This window comes from Erpetoichthys calabaricus, chromosome 1, assembly GCF_900747795.2.
Source record: "Erpetoichthys calabaricus chromosome 1, fErpCal1.3, whole genome shotgun sequence".
Lineage (NCBI taxonomy): Eukaryota > Metazoa > Chordata > Cladistia > Polypteriformes > Polypteridae > Erpetoichthys > Erpetoichthys calabaricus.
In genome coordinates, this window is record NC_041394.2 from 83,571,203 (window position 1) to 83,598,095 (window position 26,893).

Sequence of the window (26,893 nt, forward strand, 5' to 3'; positions counted from 1 at the left end):
CCTGACATACATCATTAATTTGAATGCACTTTGTAAATAATTAATTGATACTATTATACATTTTATTTTTTATTTAAAAGATCCTTTTTATCACTCTGTTTTACTTGCAGAAATCTAACTTTGATGAAATAGTGTATCCTGAAAAAATTCTTTGTTAATGTTATACACCATATGCCAGAAATAGAAAATCCTGTCTGCCAAACGTTTGGAAGCCAAAAAGAACTTTGTATGGGAAATGTAAGACAAAAACACTGATCATAGCACTAAATGCATGTGTTGAAAATTTTAGTCCACTGATTAAACAAAGCCAGATTATTGGCCACTGTTGTTATGAGTAAATGTGTCTCTATGTTGCTGCCTTTCTGCCAGAATTTTGTGAGATTTTAAAGAGATGTTATTTTTCTTCTTCTGTATTATATATTATAATTCCAATAATTTATCAGGGTTTATAAGTTGGAATGTAAAATCTCATTCACCTTCCTTCCCAATAGAGACCCATATATATAACAAGGGTAAATTCTGGTCTTTCATCCTAAATATAATATGAAGATTTCAGAAGTGAGAATTGAAATTCATAATTCAATCCCCTTTGTGTATACTAAAATAATATCAGACCCTGAAACTTGTCCTGCTATGGCAGTTGGGAAACTCTTCAAAACTACAGTAAGTCAGTAAACATCCATCCATCCATCCATCCATTGTCTCCCGCTTATCCGAGGTCGGGTCGCGGGGGCAGCAGCTTGAGCAGAGATGCCCAGACTTCCCTCTCCCCGGCCACTTCTTCTAGCTCTTCCGGGAGAATCCCAAGGCGTTCCCAGGCCAGTCGAGAGACATAGTCCCTCCAGCGTGTCCTGGGTCTTCCCCAGGGCCTCCTCCCGGTTGGATGTGCCCGGAACACCTCACCAGGGAGGCGTCCAGGAGGCATCCTGATCAGATGCCCGAGCCACCTCATCTGACTCCTCTCGATGCGGAGGAGCAGCGGCTCTACTCTGAGCCCCTCCCGGATGACTGAGCTTCTCACCCTATCTTTAAGGGAAAGCCCAGACACCCTGCGGAGGAACTCATTTCAGCCGCTTGTATTCGCGATCTCGTTCTTTCGGTCACTACCCATAGTTCATGACCATAGGTGAGGGTAGGAACATAGATCGACTGGTAAATTGAGAGCTTCGCCTTGCGGCTCAGCTCCTTTTTCACCACGACAGACCGATGCAGCGCCCGCATTACTGCGGATGCCGCACCGATCCGCCTGTCGATCTCACGCTCCATTCTTCCCTCACTCGTAAACAAGATCCCGAGATACTTGAACTCCTCCACTTGAAGCAGGATCTCGCTACCAACCCTGAGAGGGCACTCCACCCTTTTCCGGCTGAGGACCATGGTCTCGGATTTGGAGGTGCTGATTCTCATTCCAGCCGCTTCACACTCGGCTGCGAACCGATCCAGAGAGAGCTGAAGATCACGGCCTGATGAAGCAAACAGGACAACATCATCTGCAAAAAGCAGTGACCCAATCCTGAGCCCACCAAACCGGACCCCCTCAACGCCCTGGCTGCGCCTAGAAATTCTGTCCATAAAAGTTATGAATAGAATCGGTGACAAAGGGCAGCCCTGGCGGAGTCCAACTCTCACTGGAAACGGGTTCGACTTACTGCCGGCAATGCGGACCAAGCTCTGGCACCGATCGTACAGGGACCGAACAGCCCTTATCAGGGGAGCCGGTACCCCATACTCTCGGAGTACCCCCCACAGAATTCCCCGAGGGACACGGTCGAATGCCTTTTCCAAGTCCACAAAACACATGTAGACTGGTTGGGCAAACTCCCATGCACCCTCCAGGACCCTGCTAAGGGTATAGAGCTGGTCCACTGTTCCGCGACCAGGACGAAAACCACACTGTTCCTCCTGAATCCGAGGCTCGACTATCCGACGGACCCTCCTCTCCAGGACCCCTGAATAAACTTTTCCAGGGAGGCTGAGGAGTGTGATCCCTCTGTAGTTGGAACACACCCTCCGGTCCCCCTTCTTAAAGAGGGGGACCACCACCCCAGTCTGCCAATCCAGAGGCACTGTCCCTGATGTCCATGCGATGTTGCAGAGGCGTGTCAACCAAGACAGTCCTACAACATCCAGAGCCTTGAGGAACTCCGGGCGTATCTCATCCACCCCCGGGGCCCTGCCACCAAGGAGTTTTTTGACCACCTCGGTGACCTCAGTCCCAGAGATGGGGGAGCCCACCTCTGAGTCCCCAGGCTCTGCTTCCTCATTGGAAGGCATGTTAATGGGATTGAGGAGGTCTTCGAAGTACTCCCCCCACCGACCCACGACGTCCCGAGTCGAGGTCAGCAGCGCACCATCCCCACCATATACAGTGTTGACACTGCACTGCTTCCCTTTCCTGAGACGCCGGATGGTGGACCAGAATCTCCTCGAAGCCGTCCGAAAGTCATTCTCCATGGCCTCCCCAAACTCCTCCCACGCCCGAGTTTTTGCCTCAGCAACCACCAAAGCCGCATTCCGCTTGGCCTGCCGGTACCTATCAGCTGCCTCCAGAGTCCCACAGGACAAAAGGGTCCCATAGGACTCCTTCTTCAGCTTGACGGCATCCTTCACCACCGGTGTCCACCAACGGGTTCGGGGATTGCCGCCACGACAGGCACCGACCACCTTACGGCCACAGCTCCGGTCAGCCGCCTCAACAATAGAGGCACGGAACATGGCCCATTCGGACTCAATGTCCCCCACCTCCCTCGGGATGTGGTCGAAGTTCTGCCGGAGGTGGGAGTTGAAGCTACTTCTGACAGGGGGCTCTGCCAGACGTTCCCAGCAGACCCTCACAACACGTTTGGGCCTACCACGCCTGACCGGCATCCTCCCCCACCATCGAAGCCAACTCACCACCAGGTGGTGATCAGTTGACAGCTCCGCCCCTCTCTTCACCCGAGTGTCCAAGACATGTGGCCGCAAGTCAGACGACACGACCACAAAGTCGATCATCGAACTCAGGCCTAGGGTGTCCTGGTGCCAAGTGCACATATGAACACCCCTATGCTTGAACATGGTGTTCGTTATGGACAATCCGTGACGAGCACAGAAGTCCAATAACAAAACACCGCTCGGGTTCAGATCGGGGGGGCCATTCCTCCCAATCACGCCCTTCCAGGTCTCACTGTCATTGCCCACGTGAGCATTGAAGTCTCCCAGCAGAATGAGGGAGTCCCCAGAAGGTATGCCCTCTAGCACCCCCTCCAGGGACTCCAAAAAGGGTGGGTACTCCGAACTGCTGTTCGGTGCATACGCACAAACAACAGTTAGGACCCGTCCCCCCCACCCGAAGGCGAAGGGAGGCTACCCTCTCGTCCACCGGGGTAAACCCCAATGTACAGGCTCCAAGTTGGGGGGCAATAAGTATACCCACACCCGCTCGGCGCCTCTCACCGGGGGCAACTCCAGAGTGGTACAGAGTCCAGCCCCTCTCAAGGAGATTGGTTCCAGAGTCCAAGCTGTGCGTCGAGGTGAGTCCGACTATATCTAGCCGGAACCTCTCAACTTCGCGCACTAGCTCAGGCTCCTTCCCCTTCAGAGAGGTGACATTCCACGTCCCAAGAGCCAGCTTCTGTAGCCGAGGATCGGACCGCCAAGGTCCCCGCCTTCGGCCACCACCCAACTCACACTGCACCCGACCTCCTTGCCCCCTCCCATAGGTGGTGAGCCCATGGGAAGGGGGACCCACGTTGCCTCTTCGGGCTGTGCCTGGCCGAGCCCCATGGGTGCAGGCCCGGCCACCAGGCGCTCGCCATCGAGCCCCACCTCCAGGCCTGGCTCCAGAGTGGGGCCCCGGTGACCCGCGTCCGGGCAAGGGAAAACAGCGTCCAAAGTTTTCATTCATCATAGAAGGTTTGAACCGCTCTTTGTCTCATCCCTCACCTAGGACCAGTTTGCCTTGGGTGGCCCTACCAGGGGCATAAAGCCCCGGACAACAGAGCTCCTAGGATCATTGGGACACGCAAACCCTTCCACCACGATAAGGTGGCGGTTAAAGGAGGGGAGTAAACATATGTACACCAAATTTTGGATAAAAAATTCAGTTAGTTTTTGTAAGGACTGATTCCTAATAATGAGCTCTCACAAGCCCATAAAGGCAGGAGGCTTTAGTTGTACTTTAATCCCATTGTTAGATGGGTCATCAGCAGCTTCGACAGCAATATCTGAAACTGCTGCAACAAACAATTTTACAGTACATTAAAGGCCATAACCACTGTGACCTATTGGGATTTATATACCTATATGTGAGACAATATTCTTTTATATAATCAGTGTATCATAGTTATTTGCCAAATGACCATTTAGTTGATAATAAACTGCTGTGATCCCTATGCATGTATGACTTTTACTTGCCTTGGAAATGTACCCATTAATAGTAATCTTTGGAAATGAAATTTAACCGGCAGGAATGCTATTTCACTTGCAACATTAATTCAAACATAAGTAGCCTTAGATCTAGCTTTACTTGTAAATGCAAGAATTCTCCCAATCTTTCCTCAGATAAGTTTACTTTTTAATATTTAAACCGAATAAATCATTGATCCATCAATAACTCATTTGTAAAGATGTGTTACAGCAGTTATCTGCCTGGAATACTGAAGAGGTGCGTGCCCGAGTTCCAATTTTACCATTTAATTGTCTGACTTATCAATATGTAAGTCACGCCTATAACAAAACATTTAAAAAAAAACAAAAAACAAGTTGCATGCCAGTACAAGAATCACTCAAACATACAAGAATAAGCTACTCACACAAAGACAAATGTCAGGTAAATTGCGACACCATGTGCAAATTACAAAGGTAAAGTGATGCTTAATCCCTAAAAACAATACATTTAAACACTTGGTATAATGTTTTAAAATATGGAATGCTTATTTCATATACAAAATAGTTTCCCCTTTAAATATGTATTGTGGTGAAACAACACAGGCATATGTATTATAAATTCATAATTTAATATTTATAGTAGGAATGTGTCCACTGGAACCCTGAATCATTGCAGTGTGGTGGGATAGTGTTTAGTACTGCCATCTCACCTTTCAAGAGAGGTGGGTTTGATTCCTGGCTTGCTTAGTTTGTTTATGGCATTTACATATTTTTACTGTGTTTTCACTAGTTTTATTCTTGTACCCTGGTTTCACTTTACATGCCAAAGTTATGATATAAATGCTCTGTTTTTACTGGATATAAGTAAGCATGGTGTGAGCCTGAATGGTTTACTAGGTCATCAACAGCAGGAAGCAATATAGCTATTAAAGGTTCTAGCTTTAATATATAAATAATGATCAGAAAACAGATAAATGGATGAAACCCTAATGCCCTCTGTCGTTTATTAAACGTAGAACTTCCTCACTTTCATTGGGATCATGATAGAGTTATGAGATGGCTGTTGTCATATGGAAACAACAGAGATGTTAATAAAGAAACTACAGAGATGCTAGTTTTCCCTTTCTTCGGTTTCTTTACCAAAAGCATGTTTTCTATTTAATTAAACTTTTGATTTAGCAATATTATTTGGTGTTTGTTTTAGTGGAGGGAGATTATTGTCCTAATTCTTTAATATATTTTTAAAGCTCTTTTTACAACAATTAACAACAAGCATATGAACAAACTTAAAAAACAAAAGCAATTAAATGGACATTGGTCTACTAATATTTTTTTTTACTGTCTTTCTCACTAACTTAACACAAAGAAATTAGCCTTTCTTCCTTGGTAAGATTAATTGACACCTGATTTACAAATCAATTGCAATGAAAACCAATAGCCAGTGTGGTTACTAGGACAGGAGTATGCCTAGAGTTGTGTTGGATTGATACTACATTTTTGATTTTGGTACTGATACTAGCTTTGCACCTCAGATACTCTAACTGGCTCCCAGCTGCTTTGTTCCCTTGGCCTGCACATCTGTACATGCTGTCTGGCTCTGCAACACTCTGCTCACACAGGGTCGGGGGCAACCTGACTGCCACAATATCCCCTGGTTTCTCAAAGGTCTGTCTAAGGCTTAACGGTGCTTCTTACAGTGCTGGATCTGCAACTCCCTTTGCAGTTTGTAACTTCCTGAAGAACATGTCCTGTTCAGGTCCCCTTTGGAGTATTGAGGGTGCTGTTATTCATATATTATGTTGAAGGGGTGTCCTCGGAATTTATACAGTCATCCCTTTGGAGTTTTTGAGTGTGCTATTTTACAATTACGGCTTTGAAGAGTGGTGAGATGGGGGAGGTCACCCATGGGAGTGTGCCTCTACAGGAATTTTTTGACATTGCTAGTAGTAGTACCACATTTTTTATAATGCTGGTATACTACAATTTTAAAAATTGGATCATTTAGTACTTTTTTACCATGCAACACTAGCATAGGGAGAACAAAAGTTCCTCTACAGGCCTGAACCATGTTCATTGTGAGTAGAATGAGGAACTGAGTTTGTCGCATGCTAAAGTTCAGTTGTCAGCTGTTTTTCTTTGTAATTCTCTGTTTTGTAACACACCAATACATACTGAATTAAATAAAGAAATGGCACTTGTTGCTGTTTGTCAGTCTAAGTAAGGGATGACAGTCACTGATGTGGTGCAGGGCAGTCATCCCAGCCTCACTTAAGAAAGCCTAGCATTTGTTTCTGAATGTATAAATATACTCCTAAAATGAGAATTACCATTGTTTATAACAATATTTATATTTCTGTGCATTATGATTGAAATCTGTTTTGACTAGTCTGATCAACTGTATTTTGTTTACATTACATTTTTTCGGTTTACAGTGTAGAACAGTGGAGAAACAGAGAGCTTTTTAATGCTGGTGAATTCTGAACACTGGGGGTTTAATTAGGTGCATTTATAGAATTTCCCTTTAAAGGTTTTCTGTCCCCAAATCAGAGGTCAGCTGTGATCATGGTGCAGCCACCCTGAGGTGAGGTTTGAGTTAATAACAGGGCAGCTGAGTCAGCCACTCCCTTGGGCTTCCTTTGTGGCTGCTATTGTCACACAATGGAGAGTGGTGGCGGATGCTGGTACTGTTGCCCAAAATAACTCGGCTTGCTTTAAATAAACTCTCCTCCGCAATTCCAACCCAAAAAGCTCCGGCCCTGTCATTTACTTACAAAAGGAAAAAAACCCTGCAGGTGCCTCTCAAGCTAGAGAGTGAAAGACTGCTTGGTGTAAGACAGGTTCACATACAGTAGAGTAAAATAGAAAGGCAATGCAAACTAAATTTTATATGCTATATATAGGTACCGCAGTGTCTAATTTATGTCTTCTAGCTGTTTATTCAAACTTTTACAGATGTGATTACTTTATTTATTATTTCTACTGCCTGTAATAAATAGGAGTCTTCACTATCTCTTGCAGAGTGCACAACATAGTGAAGGTAATGTGTTTACTTTTACACTGTAATCCATTGCGTTGTAAGGTCAGTTCTAAACCCTGAGTCCGGGTGTGACCCTGAACTTTTATCACAAATAATGAGCTACATGAATGTGGTCATTGGCTTTGAAGTCCTTGACTAGAAATGCAATATTGTCCAGATGTTCCTTCAGTACTTTCTGTGATACATTGACCTCAATTTGCAAAATAGGTGTGGGTATTATTTTTATATTTATTATTATTTATTTTTGTAACATCATATTTCAAATGACAAGCAGTTTATAGCTTTAGTTTCATTCTTTGCTGATGTATTGGAAGGAGTTTTATCAAGGCCACTTCTGACTACATGAACTATGGGTAAAAAAAAAAAATGTTATGCTTTTTAGACATGCTACTTTGTGATGACATTCACAAAAATATTAAAGACCAGTTCAATGTAAAAACTTAATTCATTCTTGGAAATTAGGGAAATAAATATATTTTTGATGAATTGCAATTACAGTAATCTGTTTTTTTTTTTCTCACAGATTTTAAACACAAAATTACTGTGCAGGCATCCCCTGGACTGGACAAAAGGAAGAATTTTCTGGACTTGGGATCTGGCTCACCCACTTTTGTTCCCAGGTTACGAGCAATTCAGTGTAAGCTTTCTGATTCCTGATTTTGCTTTTGTATTCTTTTGGCGTCTCTTTCACATCCTGCTTCTGCGTGTGGGCACTTGATTCCGGAACTAAACTTGCTATAAGTAAAATTGTGCAAGTTATGTTTTAGCTTCAGAAGGCAAGTCAATATGTGATTATATAAACAAGAACCTAGCCTGCAAATGCATGTGTGTATAGTAAAATATTCAGAGCAGTTAATACTTGAACTTAATGCAGTTTTTAAATTTCACCAAGTTATGTGGGATTTGAAAAGAAATTGAATCAATTGTGCATTTTTACTAAGACAAAGTATGGAGATGAGCTATACAAAGCTTCAGAGTGTAAGGGAAGATAATTATGCAGAAATACATAAAAATGCATGCTATACTGTACAAAGCCATTTTTAATGCCCTGGACCAACTGCACATGAATTTGGATATTAAAGATGGCTCCTGGCTTTGCTGGTGTATGGAACGAGTGTTGCATACTGAAGTCATTCTTTTTAGAGCACTGAAATGTGTTTGTCACATCTCTGTGTGCAATGTTATTGTTCCTAAGACTATTTACATCAGTTTTTCTTTTCCTTTGGAAGTTTTTTTTGTTTTTAAGAAGCATGTCGACTTGGTGAGTAGAGCTATTGATTGTGTTGTAGCAAGTGGTGACAAGTAAGACAGACTAAACAGCAAGTTAATTATATTAGCATAATTTTCCATCATTGTTGTTTAATTTAATAAAATAAAGAAGTATGCCCAAAAGGAAAATAAAAGTGTAGAAAAGGGTACAAGATAATGGTTTAAATCACACTCAAACCCAGAAAGAGAGCAAAGGCAAATGCGTGGGGGGAGAGGAGCATCCAAGGGTAATATGAAAAGACAGTTTCCCCTTAGGAATTAACAAAAAATATCATTATTATCATCATCATTTCATTGAATAGATTGTCAATGGTGGAATTTCTGTGTGAAGAGAGAAAGAGTGACATAAAAAAATAAAAAGTAGGAAAACAAGTGAATGCCTAGAAGTATTTGGAAGTTACAATACTGAAGTGAGTAAGTAATTCAGTAGGTAGTAAAAATACATGACTAACTGCGGGGCAAAGGTTTAGGGTGTGTGAAAAAAATATTGCTAAATAGTTGATACAGGTACTTAGAAAGCCAGCAGGTGAATAGCACCTACCTTACTTTCAGAAGTTTGGAAAGGTTTGTGGCTGAAAAACTTTAATCTAAATAAATATAAAGATTTTCCTAAATAAATACAAATACTAGTCATGATTATGCAATATTGGTTCTAAAATTTGCAAGTACTCCTAATGAGAAGGATTCAGAAATTGCAGTGGACTTGTCACAGTTCACAATCAAACTATGTACAGAGGTGATTAACAAATTTAAAAGGAAGCTGGCTGAAATTAAACTATATTAGTTTATAATAGTATAACTATTAAACTATATTGAGTACAAATCAAGGGTTTTACTCTTAATCTTACAACATCCTCTTGAGGCCTAACTTGGAACAATGTTTGCAGTTTTGTCCTCCAAATTACATAAAAAATATAAGATCGAGAACAGAGCGACTAGACTAACCTTTTTAGTTAAGCAAACAAAAAGTGTGATTAAAAGAATCTTTCACTTACAGGCCTCTATTTATTGCATCTGAGTATGTAGAAAGCTACACATTGGAAAATGAACCTGTCACAAAAAGAGCTGAGTGAAGACAGCTTGTTGAACTTATGGCTTTGACGTTTTCTTATTCATGGGAAGCACAAATTAAATGACAAGTATACTATTACATGCAAGAGATGTACAGTATATATGTTATCATTAGTCCAAAGCTGTGAGAGGGTTTTACATATTTGTACTCTTTAGAAATAATTACAAAATGGCTACAATTATGTAGCCTGCAGATTGATGCACTTGAATGCATGCTTCTCTTTTTTCTCAAGATGCCTTTTAGCATATACAAGTTTCCAGGTGGCTCAAATAAATATATGACGTAAAATGCTGTTTGAGTGACAGGAACTTCGCATTCATTAGACATATGCAATTATTGACTTATTCTTATAAAATGTTAACGAGAAAAACAGAGACTCAGCATTTATTCTTTCTTAATTGACAGGAATTGTATTGTTTAAAATTGAATACTTGATGATGTACATTCAGAAAGGTAACTTAAAAGTGTAAATACAACAGTGTAAGGTGGCATGGTGACACAATAGTGCTGCTGCTTCATGTTTTTGCATTTTTGTGTTTGAGTTTGTTTGTTCTTCCCCATGTATTAGTGAGTTTTCCTTTGGACTCTCTAGGTTTCCTCCTATAACCACAAAAACATGTGGGATGAAACTGCTGGTGTTTCCAAATTAATTTTTGCATGAGTGGGCCCCTGCAATGGACTGATGCTGTTTCTTGTCTTGTGCCTGATGTTGTCAGAGCAGGCTTTAGTTCTTCATGACTTTGAATTGGCTTAAGCATGTTTGAGAATGTTATGTTAAATAACATTGTATATTTTCCATGAAACATGCTACTATGAATTACAAAAAAGTCAAACTTGTGCACATTTTTTTTTTGCCTTTGGTTTCTCTTTTGATCTGGACCCTTATCCCTGTGCGATTGTGAGTGTATGTATATTATAAGAAAAATTATGTGAGTATAGGTACTGCTTAGCCTTTCCAGGCACCTCAGTGCAACATCAGCTAAACTAGCTTCAAACTGCTCAAAGCAAAACTAGGTTCAAGACTAGCTGAGAAGCAATTAGAAATGCTTGAAAAATATCATAAAGAAGCATTTTGCCACCACATTAGAATTAAGGTTTTGAAAGAATGTTGAGAATCTCTTTAAACTTTGTCTGTGAAAGGGATTTTCTGATCTCATTGTCTGCTTTAGGACCTCATTAGAGGTCCATCTCCATAACAGTGAGGACAATTTTAAGTTCTACTGGCTGCTGTCCTAGCCTCAGAGATTGTTGCTCTAGATTGAATTGTCTGTTTTGAGTTAAAAAGGATTGCCATTACTGCCAATTTGCAATTTCTTTTTATGAAGGTCAAACCATGGCAACTGATGTTGCTAAACTAAAAATAAAATGCATGTTTTCCATATTTACTTTGACTTTTTGAGAACAAGAAAAAATAAAAGATCATTTTGCAGAAAATGAATGTGGCTCTTGTTTACCTTTTATAGAAATACCACATAGCTGTGCATGACTCATAATTAGGCACCTCTCCTCAAATCCCATATGTAGGTGTGCAATGCATAATCCTTAATAAACCCTTTGAGTATAGGTGAGAACAGAGATAAAGCAGAGTTCTTTGGGGTCAAAAAATCTCAATTTACTTGTGTCACATAATCGTTGTGTAAGTTATCCAGTTATCAGTCAGACATTTTTTAACCTGTTTAGTCCTGAACAGGGTAGCAGAGGATGCAGGAGCCAATTCCAGCTAGCATAGGGCTCAAGGCATGAACAAACCCTGGACAGAGCGCCAGTCCATTGCAGGGCGAACACACACCCCAACCAACACTAGGGCCAATTTAGTATCACCAATCCACCTGATCTGCATGTCTTTTGGACTGTAGGAGGAAACCAAAGACACGGAGAAAACATGCAAACTCCACACATGGAGGACCCGGGATGCGGACCATGTTCTTCTTACTCCAAGGCAGCAGCGCTCCCAATGCGCCAGTGTGCCACTCAGTTATCCAGTTGTATGCTCACAATATCATAGACACCTGCAAATTTGTTAAAATATTGATAAATAAACTACTTCTGGAAAACCTTTTGATGAACAGCTGGGGAGCCCATTCAAACAGGATCTAGTATTTGAATTGAAGACCTTTCGCTCTCCTTCAAGAGACCAGCTGCAGAATTTGTTTGTGTTGGTATATCTTCCAGTGATAAACCAAGGCCTGGCTGACCTTAGACACTGATAACAGAAGAAAAATGTTGTTACTCTGCATTGAATCATAATGGACAATAGAAGAAAGATGGTGCATGAGCTAGGAGCTGCTTCAAGTATTAGTTAGGTTCAGATAAATTCCTTCTTCATGAACAACTAAATATTAGCAAGGTATGTACATATTTGTTGGCCATAATTCTGCAATGAAGCATCATCATATTCAGTGTCCCAAAGAAAATTTTGAGTTAATAGTTTGGACTGGGGCAAATTTAGAAAACATTTTAAAGCTAGGGGTAAACTGTGGATGAAACTTTGAAACAACAGTGTGCCATAGATAAAACCAGTGCAAGCAGTGACACTCCCAGCTCCAAAGAATTTCAGGGTCTAAGCCAGAGTCAGCCAAGTTGTGGGTAGTGTGGTGAATGCAGTCCATATTGATCACAAGCTGGACAAGGCTCACATAACTGGTCAAACTGCTAGTTTGCATCTAGAAGTACTGTCGACCCTTTGCTTTGCATTCTCCAAAACTGGCACTGTCTGCCATGTTTTCCCTAATATGAAAGGCTATCATTTTGGGATGAACTCTGCCAATGAAAAGGACATGATGTTCGTTATAGAAGTTGGCTGCACAAACGAGATAAAACAGACATCCATTTGAAGATGACATTTTTTTCCTGTGTCTGTGTGGATTTTGCTTCAGGTACTCTATTCTCCACCCCTTCCCAAAAAATGTTTAGGTCAGGGGTGGCTTAAGGGCTTCTGATGTCCTAGGCAGAATAATTTAATGAGGGAGAAATTCATTTGTGGTTTGTGAGTTCTTTACCCAGCTCTTAGAGATCATCTTCTTGAACTAATTGGTGTTCAATGAAAAAGTTGCCAAGCTGTTTAAATCCTTTTGATAGATATAACAAAATGTGTGATGCCTCTAGTCATGTGTTTATGGTTATATACCTCATCAATGGGATATTCATCTGAACCTTTCAGTCCATACCAAAATAATCAACAGAATGAAAGGGAATAATACAGTAGTTCCTCAACTTTTTTTTCCACATGATCGTTGCATTGACAGTGTTCTGTTGTATTGACCACTCAGCGGCAGTGGCATAGCAACGGTTCTCATTGTTTTTTCTTCTAGTATACCAACATTTCAATGCAAATATGAGAAATGATAGAAATAATTTTGCTCTTCAAATTTCCACCCATTCTAGACTCGCCTCGGTTGCGTTTCTTCCTTCTGAGCTCCTATTTCTTCACTACAGTATAGCTGAGCTCTGTTGAACCACATCAATGGGAAGAATTTTGTGTTGAATGAACCATAAATGACTTTCATTTTGTGATGAATGGGTGGTAGTCTAACTGAAAAAGTGATAGTCTAACTGAAAAAATTATTTTGCAGAGACAGGAGACTTATTTTTAAATGACAGGAGAAGTAGGTACATATTTAAATCTTTACCAAATTAAGAGTTATGTCTTGTGTGTTAGCTGAGGCTTTGTGAGCAGCTCACAATGCAAATTTTTTAAGGGGGCGAGGGGAAGATTATTGATCTAATTAGGGTGTTTAACAGCAAATTTAATTTATATGTTCAAATAGGTATAATAAAAAATTAGATATTACCTCAGAAAACATTCCTAAGCAGAATGTAATCGTATAAATTATTGTACTTGTTTTTGGTGCACCTTAAAATTTTGGTGCCCTAGACAGTTGCCTAGACAGTCGTGTGTGTGTAAGAGAGAGAGACACACACTGGTGCAGTGTCCAAGCCTGTTTGCTGCCTTACATCCATTAATTCCATGAACTGGGTTAAGCCAGCCAGTTTAATGATAGTATGTTACCTATCTTTCTATTTCTTTATGTATGTGTCTATTAAATAATGAGACTGATTAAATAACTCACCTTTATTTATTGCTTGTCCCCTTCAATATACTCCCCATTTGCACTAATACATTGCTGCAGTCTTGTTTTCCACTGGTCGAAGGCATGGAGCAAATCAATTTCTGTCAGCTGTTTTAACACATCCGCCATTTTCTTCTTTACAGCATCAACTGACTCAAAACGTGGCCCTTTAAGCACTAATTTAACTTTTGGGAAAAGATAAAAGTCACACGGTGCTAAATCGGGCGAATATGGAGAATGTTCAAGTGTAGTAATGTGCTTGTTGGTCAAAAACTGCTTTACAGAAAGTGCTGTGTGAGCAGGTGCGTTGTCCTGGTGAAGAATGAAACCATTTTCCCATAGTTGTGGACATTTTTTTCTGACTTTCTTATTCTCAGCTTTATCAAAACTTCCTTATAATAATGCTGGTTAACTGTTGTGCCTTCTGGAACCCATTGTTCCAAAATTACACCCTTGATATCGAAAACACAATGAGCATGGCTTTGAATTTTGACTTGCTTCGACGAGCTTTTTTCATTCTTGGTGATGACGGTGTTTTCCAGTGCATTTACTGTCTTTTGGTTTCAGGATCATACTGGAAGATCCAGGTTTCGTCACAAGTGATTACTTTATGAAACAGGTTTGGATCTGCGTCAAGTTGCTGCAGAATGTCAACAAAACATTCCTTGCGACGTTCTTTTTGCTCTGGTGTGAGAACCCTTGGGACCATCTTTGCACAACTTTTAAACTTAGCATTTTTTCAGCACACTACAGAAAACACAACCAAACTAAATGGCAACTCACAATCAACTGAATGTCACAGAGTGTTGCTGCTTGTCATGCAGGTTCAGACATGTTCAAGGTCACAACGCATGCAGTTATAACAGGTTCTGACTTCTTTTTTTACTAGGTGGAATCACAGTCTTGTTATTTAATAGACACACCTCGTATATATATATATATATATATATATATATATATATATATATGTATGTATATATATATATGTATGTATATATATGTATGTATTTTATATGTAAAATTGATTACCTGGCAAAACACATTACACTTGTCTATTTGCTAATGTTAATTATGTGACTGTAATGTTTTGCAAGGAGTTAAATAGCTGGAAAATTATAAAAACACCACTGGGTGACAGATCTCTGCAGCAAAGGCTACTAAATAATAATTTTTAAGTTTAGTGCCAGTAGATGGCAGCATAATCCTAATAGAAATATTGGATAACAGTGGGTAGCGAGTAAATGAAACACTGTAGCCATGTAAAACAAGAAAGAGATTCCTTCCTTTCATAACTTGCTATTAGAGAGCTAAAAATGTTTTTCTGTGTGTTTTGGGCCTTACTGTTTCTTCTTTTGTCTCGTGCTAGAGCACAGTGTGTCTTATGGAAGTAGGTTTGCATCCACTTGACTGGTTTCCAGCTGCTGTCTCCATGGCAAATCCTGCTTGTCCAGAACTGCAGTGTTTAGGTAGCCGGATCACTTGTTAACACTCCTGTAATATTTTATTATTTAGCTTAAAACAACAAGGCAGCTACACAATTTATACACTACTAGAAGTACCCTTCGTTTAACTGTTCATATGCTTTTAATTTTTGATATGCTACAAGTAATTATATAATTTATTTTTAGATTAGGTTTTAAAATATGTACATTGGCCAAAAGATTAGATCTGTATTAATGTTGGAATGGCTTCAGTGATTATGCAAGCTACACAATGTAATGCAAATAAACTGGGTTTCTTGCAAAACATTTTTCACCAGAATGTCACTAAAATTGGCAATTTTAAATTGGCTGCTGAACTGTTTTTCTATTTCTGTGTGTATGTTTTGACTTGAACTGTGCTAGATTCATTAAGAAATTCAGTGATTAATGTCCATAGATACCTTTTTGACAGATATCATTTGGCCTTAGACAGCATTGTGAGTGTGAGGTTGTTAAAATATTTGCCAGCTTGAACATATAGTTTTATTATTTATTTGTTTTTTCAATGTATTGTATTCATGCATTGCTAAACTGTTTAGTCCTATTTAGGGTTGCTAAGGGACCAGAGGCTATCCAGGCAGCATCTGACACAAAGCAGTAATTAACCCTTGATTGATGCCCGTCTGTTGCAGAAGGCAGTAACTCTTCTGCTCCCACGCACACCCACTCATACCAGATAATTTGGAGTCTCCAGTTAACTTAACTTTGCACATATTTGGGTGGCAATAGGAAAATCAATATGTCTAGGAGAAAAGAAAAAAACGACAAAAACACAGAAAAAACAGGCATACCCTGGCCACTCAAGCAATGGAGCTGCAAAGCAGCAACACTAACCAATGTGTCTCCATGCCACCCTTTTTTAGTTTATTGTATTGTTAACTTTCTATCCAGTCAAAGACATATATTAGTTGTATGTATTTTCCCAGAGTATTTTCTTGGCTAGAATAGATCCAAGTCTTTCAGATGAGTATTATGCAGTCCCTGGCAGTTTAATCATTTGCAAGATTACATTATCTTCATTCACCCATATGTTCAGTAGTACTTTGTTTTGTGAACAACTTCTCACATTGCTCGTTACAGTAAGCAAGAGCTGTGACAATAACTTGCAACTTTGTGGTTTCATTGTCCAACACCTTAGGTTCTCAATTGCAATTATTATTATATTTGAATTGTGTGGCCTCATAGGTCCACATGTTAATTTGCAATCTGCATAGATTTTTATGGCGAGTTCTGTGTCATATGTTTATTCTTGCATTGATTTCTAACAAATTTAAACAGAAATTAAAAAGGTAATTTCTGAGGTTCTTCTATGGATAACTCTGTTAACATTTCAGGTAGGACCCTTTCCTCACTTTATCTCGCCCGAAACAGGATGACATTTTTAGAATGGGGTTGTTAATCCATTACAGTCTGTTTTAATATGAAAAGGAAAATGCAGAAGTAGGAATATTGGTTATCTATATCCATACAGTATGTCTACACAATTTCTTTTCTTTTCAGTGATAATTATGGTTTGATAGATTTTGAAGCTCATGTTTAGAATAAAAAAGTGAATTTCGAAGGTGTCGTCTTTCTAGTTGTGACCTTGAATGTTTTGCATTTTTTCAGTGAGATAGCAGACTTTTAGTAAAGTGCACATTGGTTTTTATTAGCTTTTGGTAAACTAGAATAGAAACATATGGATTAAAATCTCCTAGAAACATTTAAATTGTAGTATTGTAGCAAATAGTTTCATCAAAGATCATCTAGTTCATAACTAAGTAATAGCAAGACATAATACTCGCCACTTAACATTCAAATAATGTCACAGATTTATACAGTGTGTATACAAAAAATAAGTTTATGGTAATTTCCTTCTGGTTTAAACAGTCTACTAAACTTTTGCTTATATTTTTGTCTGCTGCCTAATTTGTAATTTCGTAATGCAAACAATAGAAGCTTTAAGCTCACTACCACACAGGTTATGTGTTTTCATAATTTTTTTGTTCTGTTCAAGATGCTGAGCCTTCCTCCTGATAGAACTGCCAACACTTTATGGAGAACAGAGGCAGATGGCCACCTTTAAAACCTTTCTCATTGTGTATATTTTGTAGTTGAACTTCTCTTCAGTCAAACCAAGTTTTACTTATTTGTTTCTTGCTTTGTAGTGTAGACACTCAAGACAGTTCACTTCTTTACCCTGCAGTCAAAACTGTATTTTATTATTTTTATTTTTTTCCATTTACATGTTCCTAACCAGTTGGCTAGTCTTTGCCTGAAGTAGTTATTACTGTAAGTCTGAGGGCATTTTAATGTATTCTGTGTGGATTTCTGTATCACTTAAAAGAACGTGTAATGCAAGTGAACGCAATAGGAGGCCAAGTGTTTTAACAGCTAGCAATGAATACCTTTGAGGGCTTCAAAGAAGGCTGATGTCAGCAATTGCACTTAGAAAATGTTTTTTTTTTGCTTTCTCTTCAGTGATACCCAGTGAGAACAATAAGATGGTGGGAATTGGCTCAGGATGGAATCTTGACCACCTGCAGGACAAGTACCGCAATGGAGAAAGACGAGGCATAAACTCATGGAGCCCTAAGCTACGATCTCCCAACCCACAGGAGAGCAGGTAAAAGAAGAGTTAGGAAACGTTTTTGAATGTGACTGTCATCACATGCCTTGATGTCTTGTGGACATCACAAAAGTAAAACAATCTGATTGTTTTGATGGCAAAAAGTGAATGAAGTTAAGTTTAGTTAAAAATGAACTAAAAAGTAGCCCAGAACATAACATCCAAACTTCATGATGCATTTTTTTTTTTTTTTATACATTATATACTGTATCTGTTGAATATATTCAGGTTTCCCTTATTTTTTGCTGATTATGATTAAATGCCATTTGTAAGATCTTAAGATACCAGCCAGTTGCGTTATACAACTGTTGAGGGATCAAACAGCTCAGAAAAAAAAAAAAATCAAAATGGACCTAGGTAGCGTAACTATTACAAGTCCAAATGGAACAAAAAAATGATCAGGGTCTTTATGTATCAAGCAGTACTAAGGTTGCAAACCCCTTTATACATCAGATAGAATTTAGGTTGAAACCTAGAGAGGTAAAGTGAACTTGGGTAACTAAAACATTAAAACTTTAATTGGAGTAACAGCACACTAAGGCTTATAAATTCTTGTGGGATCAAATAAAAAACTAATACTACTAATTTCTTTGTTAAATCAAAGGAATGAACAAAGTACCAGGTGCACTAGAAGTAATTCTGGTAAACCTCACCCACTGAGATTTATTAATAAACTTGAAAGATAGTGAAAATCCCAAAATATGATACTTTTTTTATGAATTCTGTACAAGTTGCTAAATTCTCAATAGATCACTCGTAACTACTATATATTTGTCAGACAAAGAGTAATCCCATTGTGACAAACACTTAAAGAATGTAAAGAATTATCATCAACCAACCTCTAAATGGTGTCCCGGTCAGTTTGCTTTCAACTGACTATGTTGGCATAATTCATTAAGTACTCAAGGGACTGAACCAAGGTGAACTGCCTATACTTATATATGATCATCTGTCATTTTAACTATGTGGAATGGTGTTCACGCACAAATCCTTTTCTTTTATTAAGCTTCACATAGGGAAAATTAACACTATTAAAGTCCAATTTTAAAAAATTGCTTCTTTTTAACTGGTATAAGCAACTAATCATCACTGCTGAAGCTTTTCTTTTCTTTTTTTAAATAAATTATATTATCAAATGTAGAATTAAACTTGGCAACAATTATTGCACTGAAGATTTCATTTTTGTTATACAGTATGTCAAAGAATGTAAGCAGGGTTGTGTCACTGTAGAATGCATGAGCATGAAAGATTTGACAATAGATATAACATGATCATAAGAAGGCTGTGATAGAATATTTATTTAGAGAAAGATGATCAAATACTAAAATTAAAACAGTTGTGCAGGTGGATCACAACTCAATGTTTTTTTTCCTTCTCTCTTCATAATACATACCACTTCCAAGACAGTGTTCGCATTTTTAAGAAAAATTTGCATCTTGTTATATGCTTTTAGCACAGACTGTAAGTCATAAAGGCTGATTCATAGTTGCTATAGATGTCCTTATTTAGAAAATTTCTTCCTGGAATATTTTGCAGATTCTGCCCATTTATAAGTCTAAGCCAGTATCGGATGGGTTAAATGGTAACAGCTACACACTTTTTCAAAGCCAAATAAAAATCAAAAAACCTGTTGCATAATAAAAAAAATACATAAAGAATACAAGAATCACTAGTGCTGTCCTTTCCTGTGGAAATATCTATCTTCAAATTAGAATCAAAATTTTATTATTCCCTAAGGGGAAATATAGAGCTCAAAACCGACAATACTTCAACTGAAATCATGTGTGACAAGTGAGATTTTTTTTTTTTTAACTGAGAGTTAACTGATCGCAGGCAAGATGCAATTTTGTCAGATTATGAAGTTGATAAGTTCCATTTTATCAACTTCTCAAGGGATATGCAGGGAAGAAACATGGTGGCTAGTTAGAGCAACACCTTTGCAAGAATAACTAGATTATGCAATCATGTTTTATTATAGGAAAGTATAAAGAAAAATGCTCTGACACTGGAAAACATTGTTTTGATTTGTTTACATTTAGGTTTGGGTAGACTTTATTATCCCACTGGGAAATTTGTTTGAAACAAGAATATACGAAATAAACATTGATTGACAGATACAAGAAAATAAGCCAAGAATCATGATGTTCACTATTATAATCAAAACACATACCTAGGACTCCTATAGATAATAATAATGAGCTCTGTCAATACACTGTTAAAGGTTATTGTACTTCAGTTCAATTTATTCTTATTAAGCACACTTGCAGTTATGATTGCAGTGCACTATAAAAATAAATGCATATATATTATGAGAAAGTGCAGCATAAACAAAGATACCATTTATACTGAGATTTTTGAAACCCTCCCCAACATTGCCGCATGCCGAAACACAGTTGACATGTCTGTTGAGGGTTGCTTGTCCATTGCCAAGACAACCATGGATTCATGGCACCACCGAGGCAACAGCAAGTTTGCAGCCTGCCTGTGAAACAAGTTTGTCGCCTCATGGTTGATGCAGGGAACTTTCTTACTTGGAATTGGTAGCTCCTGTTTGAATAAATACTGACTGTTCCTGTTTTGATTGGAATAAAGTGGGTTTTCTTGAAGCCATTGGAGTCTTCTCTCGGGTGCAAGACAGTGACTCATGCATCACAATATAGTTCATAGTATTCCATGCAGTTCTTGCTCAGCAGTATACATAGGACAAAGTTCAAAAAGAATCGCAACACGTATACAGGAACATCGCAACGCCGTCAGAAGAAAGGACTCACTTTCATTGATCTATACGCTTACTAAATCAACAGGACATACATTTAACTGGGACATTGTACAAGTAAAATTTAAGGCCAGTACTAAATGTGCCAGAGAGCTGGCCGAATCTTGGCTATCAAATGAGAATGCCATCAACAGACACTTGGACATAAATCCAGCATATGCAAACTTAAGAAGAACATGTTCATAATAAATAAACTGTACACCCCGTCCCCCCCCCCCCCCCTCTTGATCACAATGACTTAGCCACCCCCTCCATGTAATTGTTTGCTATATATTGCCTTTGATTCTTGTAAGTCTAAGCATTATCCTTTGATGAAGACCCCTGGCAGGGGTTGAAAGCTCAGGAATAAAAACTACTTTATGATACGTGATTCATTTTTCTCCCTTTATGCAAACCGTATCACAGACCTTCTCTTCCATATATATATATATATATATATAATATTCATGGCATTCGTAGTCTGAATCACAATCTGATTATATGGGTGGTTACCTACCAGGTAACGCTTGTGGTTGGTCAGCAAGTCGGCTAACATCTGCCACGGTGCCCTCTTTCAGTTGCGTGAAGCAGATCCGCCGTGGCACAACGTTAGAGGCGCTGACGCCCGAGGTTCGATTCCATGAGAGGGGGGTGCAGTGAGTGTGTATGCCTGATGAGCCCAGAATTAGGGCGAAACATGTGTTGCGTACTCTTTGCATTATTTGACAGTAAAAACTATTTCAACCATATATATATATATATACAGTATATATATATATATATATATATATATATATATATATATATATATATATATATATATATATATATATATATAAGGGGGTGCTTTTAAGTTTAAATTCCAGAATTCTGAAGGGATCATCACATAAGCAAACAGTGAGAGTATCATTTAGCTAAAAGATTGCTGTGAACATGTACATCTGTTGAATTATAGTTAAATAGGGTCCCTCCAGCTAATAGACCTCAAAACATTTATAGACTAGGAGTAAAACAGTTCTTGGATCTTTTGCTTTTGGGAATCTTTTTTTGTGAAACTTTTGAAATGGCAAATGGCTACTGTCTAATAGAACATATTTGACTTTTTTCCATCTTTCTTTGGATCTTTTTCTTTAACATACAGCATTGACCTAATTCTTATAGTAATGTTCATGTAAACTACTACTCATATATGGTAACCTCTTGTGCATTGCATTTTAGTTTTTTCTCTTCTTTGTATTGAAATATTAATGAGTACATGTTAAAATCATCAAAAATCAAATATAATTAGTAGACAGTGGTAGATTTGAGACATGCAGCCTTGGACTTTATTGCATTGAAAATAGTTTGTCGAGTTTGTTTTCATTTGAACAGGCATTGTTGCTCCATAAAGAGAGGAGGTAGTAGCCACCTACTGTATTTGATTTGCTCAGAACAGTTTGCACATAGACTACAACTGCAAATGTGCTATCGATAGTAATGAATCTAATGAACAATAATGCCAAATCCATTCACAACAGATCATGAGAGACTGCAGTTTGCCTTCACTGTAGTATATTTGTGACACAGTGATTTTACCACTTGGATTTATGGTTCAGTGTCTGACCCATATGGCCGATTCAATTGTCAACACTAACACCAACTCTTTTTCGCTTTTTTCTCGATGATTTTTGCAACAGAGCAACTAAAGACCTTTCAAAATCCAAACATCCTAACCTGGTATATCTGATATTTAATTGTCAGCTTGCCTTGGGAATTCTTTCTCTGTTATGACAGATGAGCACATTCATCCATGCTATATCAATGAAGCAACTTTCAGCAATACATGCAGAGTAATCCTAAATCATGACAATTTACACCAGGATGCCATGTGCTTTGTGATTGGGCACTTTAACTTCAGTCATTGTATATTCGAAAACTTAGGCAAAATACTTTTAGCATTAATTTTTTTTCCTACTGGAGGAGCTTCTAGCTTTGATCACCTTTATAATGAGATGGGCTTGTCTGTGTAGTACAATCTATATTACTAAACCACAGTTTAATTTATGTACAGACGCACCAAAACGCATGCGTACTGTGCTCACGTGCAGCAGCTTCCCACAGTCAGTAGGTGGCGCCCACTTCAGACACACCAGAAGCAAACACGTCACGGCTCCACAGTGAAAGAGCTCAACTAACGGAAATACAAAAGGAGCCCGTATGGATAGACACAATGAACGAATGCAACAACAATGAACGAAGGCGCCCACACAAAGAATCCGCTGTAGTACAAATGCGCCGTGGCGCCCCAGAGTCAAACGCAGCGGCTTCCCAGAGTCAGTAGGTGGTGCCCACTTCACGACCTGTGAACTAAACATGAGGTAAAGCGTGCACGCCAGGTTCTACAGCCTCCCGGACGCGACCGCCCACACCTAAACTTGCTGTGCTCCACTCTGCCAGCAGTCGGTGTCAGCAAAGGCAACGGAATCACGTCTCCACAAAACGAAACCGCCTTAGTACAGATATGCTTATTTAATTAAATGACATTTCCCCAGACGCACCCACCCTCCATGATATGTCATCCATCCAAATATCGGACGGAACAGAAACTGATTGCCATTCTTGGATTTACGATTCTCTAGAGAATCGCGGGCTTACTTGTTGCATTCTAGTAAAGTTGAACATAAACTTTGTACATCTCTCTTATTCATTTTTGACACTGCTGAGCAATAGCTTTTAATTATTTTCCAGTGATTACCTATAATTTGTTATAAGTGTCTTCCTCCAGTTTTTGTACAGTCACTTCATATGTTAAATTCTATGTGGGATTTGTTCAGCTGTCTCCCTACAAGGTTGTACCCAAATCAAAAACATTGCACAAATAATGATATCTGCATCAAAGTGCTGAATTCTATTCAAGTGATAGTAAAATGAAAATAATAATCCAAATATAACCTTGAGAAGAATTTCAAACAGGCAAGGAAAAATTGAAAACGTCCTTTCAGAGCGCTGATTCAGGGTACATGTGATAGAGCATGCAATCTATTGCCAGCTGTAAACAGAAAATCTGTGAAACCACTAACACTGACACCTGAATAAATTTTACTCCCACATTAAGGCTTAAAACACAAAGCTTTTCTTCAATGCTACTAGGGAATGAATGGGAATTCTGCTGCAAGTCTGTGAATATATTTCACTCACTCATTTATTTATTTATTTATTTATAAGTAGGGATCTGCATACATATGGGAAATAAATCTTTTATATAACTTATATTTATTTAATAATTGTAAAATCCAAATTAGATCCGAGTAGATCTGAGGGTCCATGATCCATTGGGTAATGCTTTTTCCACTTTAGGACGATAGTTTGCCAGAGGTTGCCCCTTTTTCACTGGGTGAATTTCAGTCTGTGACACTGCACATACACCTTCTCAGAGTCTCTTATAAGTCAGTTTAGACACTGCATATTTTTAGGATGTGAATTAAAAATAAGAGCTAAAAACCATTTGGATTTGTGGAAAATAATTAGAATCTTGCAGTGCCACTAAGAGGAGTAGGCAGAAAAAAATTAATATAGAGCATAAGTATGCCTGCCTTTGAGAGGTTCAATTAACAAAGCTCAACATACCATGGAGTTAGTTGAAAATACTGACAAAACGCAACAACATACCTAAAAAATAAGCCAACATGATTACACTGACGTTTTTTTTTTTGTTTTTTTTTTTTGGTGTCTAATAAAAATAAATGGTAGCAATAAAATGTAGCTACACATCAGTATCAAATTTTTAAACTGATTTCATCCACTGTAGGTCATGCAGTGGGTGTCTTGTGTTTTTAGTATCTTTGCTGTTTTTCACTGATTATTTTTTACAGTTTATTTAATATGGTATGGTTATTAAATAGGGCATATTTATTGTTGCAGTAGATTGGCCACTTAATTATGAAAAAGATATTTGTGCCTTTCTTAGTATTTTAGCTCTATACAAAGAAAGAGCAGCTGAAAGAAGAATATACATAAAGCTGGAGAGGCGCTCTATTAAGATAGTATGCATCTTGAATTTTCTATTCCTTTTTGTTAGCTCTGTACAAGAGGAAACTTGTACGTTTTAGAGAGGCACATACAGGAGCTCAAGGATCATAGCAGTGTTGATAAGGTTTGAAAAGCCACATCTTTTTCGTGATGTAAAGAGAGAAATATATGAGTAGCAGTTTATGTAAGAATGAAAAAGTTGCAAAAAAGAAAAAATAAGGCAGGTGTTTTCATGAGTTTGATTCTTATTATAGTTATAATTTTACAGAGCTGTTTCTTGTGGAAGATTTAAATGATTTTTGAAGTATAGCTGAACAGAAAAGGCTATTTCATCCTTTTAACATAACGAGGATGTGGGTATTATAAATATAATCACTGGCTGTGCTTACCAGACAAAGTTTGACTTTATTAGACAGAGGAATAGGAAAATTACTCCGATATTAATTCTAGTTTAACTGGGGAAATATTTAAAGTATTGTTGCCTTTTCATGCAGATTACAACAGTAACCTTTCATATTACAAATAATATTAGCGACCCTTTAGCCAGCTATACCACCAGAATGTCATTCGCACTTTGGACAAGATCAACTGGGTCTGTATTTTGTTCTACACTAAAAACTGTAGTTTATGACCGAAGTTCTCATAGAATTCACAAGAGATTAACTGTAGACTGTGCTCTTGGCCCATGCCAGCCATGTATCGGTCCTTCATTTGACACAGAAATGTAGTATAGAAATTTGTACATTTACTTTAGGGGAAAGGAAAGGGGTCGGGGGGTTGTTGCTTTTTGCAGGTTAGTGATAGAATGTCCAATGTGACAGAGGTGATGTTTCTTTCTGCTTTACAGATAAGCATTTGCCAGTCAAGTATTTCCAGTTTTCACTGTACATGTTGTTGTCATTAAAGGTAAATTATGCTGCAATAAAGAGAAATAACTACATTGCTTAGCACAAACTGCTTAACTTCCAGTTTATTTTACAGCTCTGGTCTTTTTTTAGCACAGTGTCTTATCTACTTTATGAGGTGACAAACCAAGTTTCTTTAATGCAACTTTTCAAACATTTCTATATGTGGAACTGCAGTTTGCATAATATAGATTAACTATTTTTTTCTTTTCCTTACTTAGCATTTCTCATGTAATGAGCTATAAGATGAAAAACTGTTGTCCATCCATTATAGGTGTCAGAATAAAAGTTCATTGTGACCCATTACTACATAGCTATGGATTTTCACTTTGCATGGAACTATTTATCACTTACAGTGATACAAACATTTTTTAAATCCCTTTAAATTACTAAATAACTATTAAAGCAATTTTTAATATTGTATTCAGTTTTCCTGGATCAGACAATTTGTTACAATTGTGCCCTGTGATTATTTTAACAAATGCAATGGCTTATTTCCCGTTAAAGCTGGCACTCACACCTGTGTAATATCGGATGCTTCTGGTATCAGTTGTAAATAATTTAAGCTTGTGCTCTAAATATCTTCAGGCACACTCAAAAGGTTTGTCAGGGATGTGTTCTTGCTCCTACTCTCTTCAGTGCTTGCATGGACTGGTTGTTGGGCAGAGTCGTTGGTGAAGAAAGATTCACTGATCTTGACTTTGATTATAATGTTATGATCTTCGCAGAGTCAGTGGAGGCTCTGATCAGGGCTCTCGAGAGATTGAGCGAGGAGTCTGAGTGCCTGGGTTTTAATGACCTCTTGGGCACAGCCATCAGCATCTCTGCGGAGAGAGTGTCAACCTTGTCAAGAGGTTTACTTACCTCAGCAGTGACATTCATGTCACTGGTGACTTTTATTTATGAAGTCAATAGACGGATTGGGAGAGCATGGGGGGGTTGTTGGGGGGTCATAAGGTCTCTGGAAAGGAGTGTGTGGCTCTCCCGATATCTGCGCAAAAGGACAAAGGTTCAAATGTTTAGAGTCCTGGTGCTTCCTGTTTTGCTATACAGATGCAAGACATGGGGATATGCAGTTACCCGATACGAAGACTGGACTGCTTCGGTAGTGTGTCACTTCGGATAATCTTTAGGTAATCTTTAGTTGCTCGCAGAGTCCTGAACAAGGCACATTACCTGCATTGTGAGGGAACGTTAGTTACAGCAATATGGCCATGTGGCGCGATTACCCGAGGGTGATTCGGCTTGCAGTGGCTGGACCAGGCCAAGGGGACTCCCACATAACACCTGGCTGCAGAACATAAATTTCCGGAAGGTGGG

The 26,893-nt window shown here is 38.7% G+C and overlaps 1 protein-coding gene across 1 annotated transcript in view; it reads left to right on the forward strand.

Annotated features, from left to right (window-relative positions):
- Positions 1–26,893, forward strand: part of LOC114652784 (mitogen-activated protein kinase kinase kinase 11) — a 150,349-nt gene that overhangs the window by 106,522 nt on the left and 16,934 nt on the right. Inside the window, exons 6-7 of the mRNA XM_028803103.2 lie at positions 7,929–8,042; positions 17,758–17,902. Of these exons, the coding sequence (XP_028658936.2) occupies positions 7,929–8,042; positions 17,758–17,902 (259 nt within the window). The remainder of the gene's footprint in view (positions 1–7,928; positions 8,043–17,757; positions 17,903–26,893) is intronic.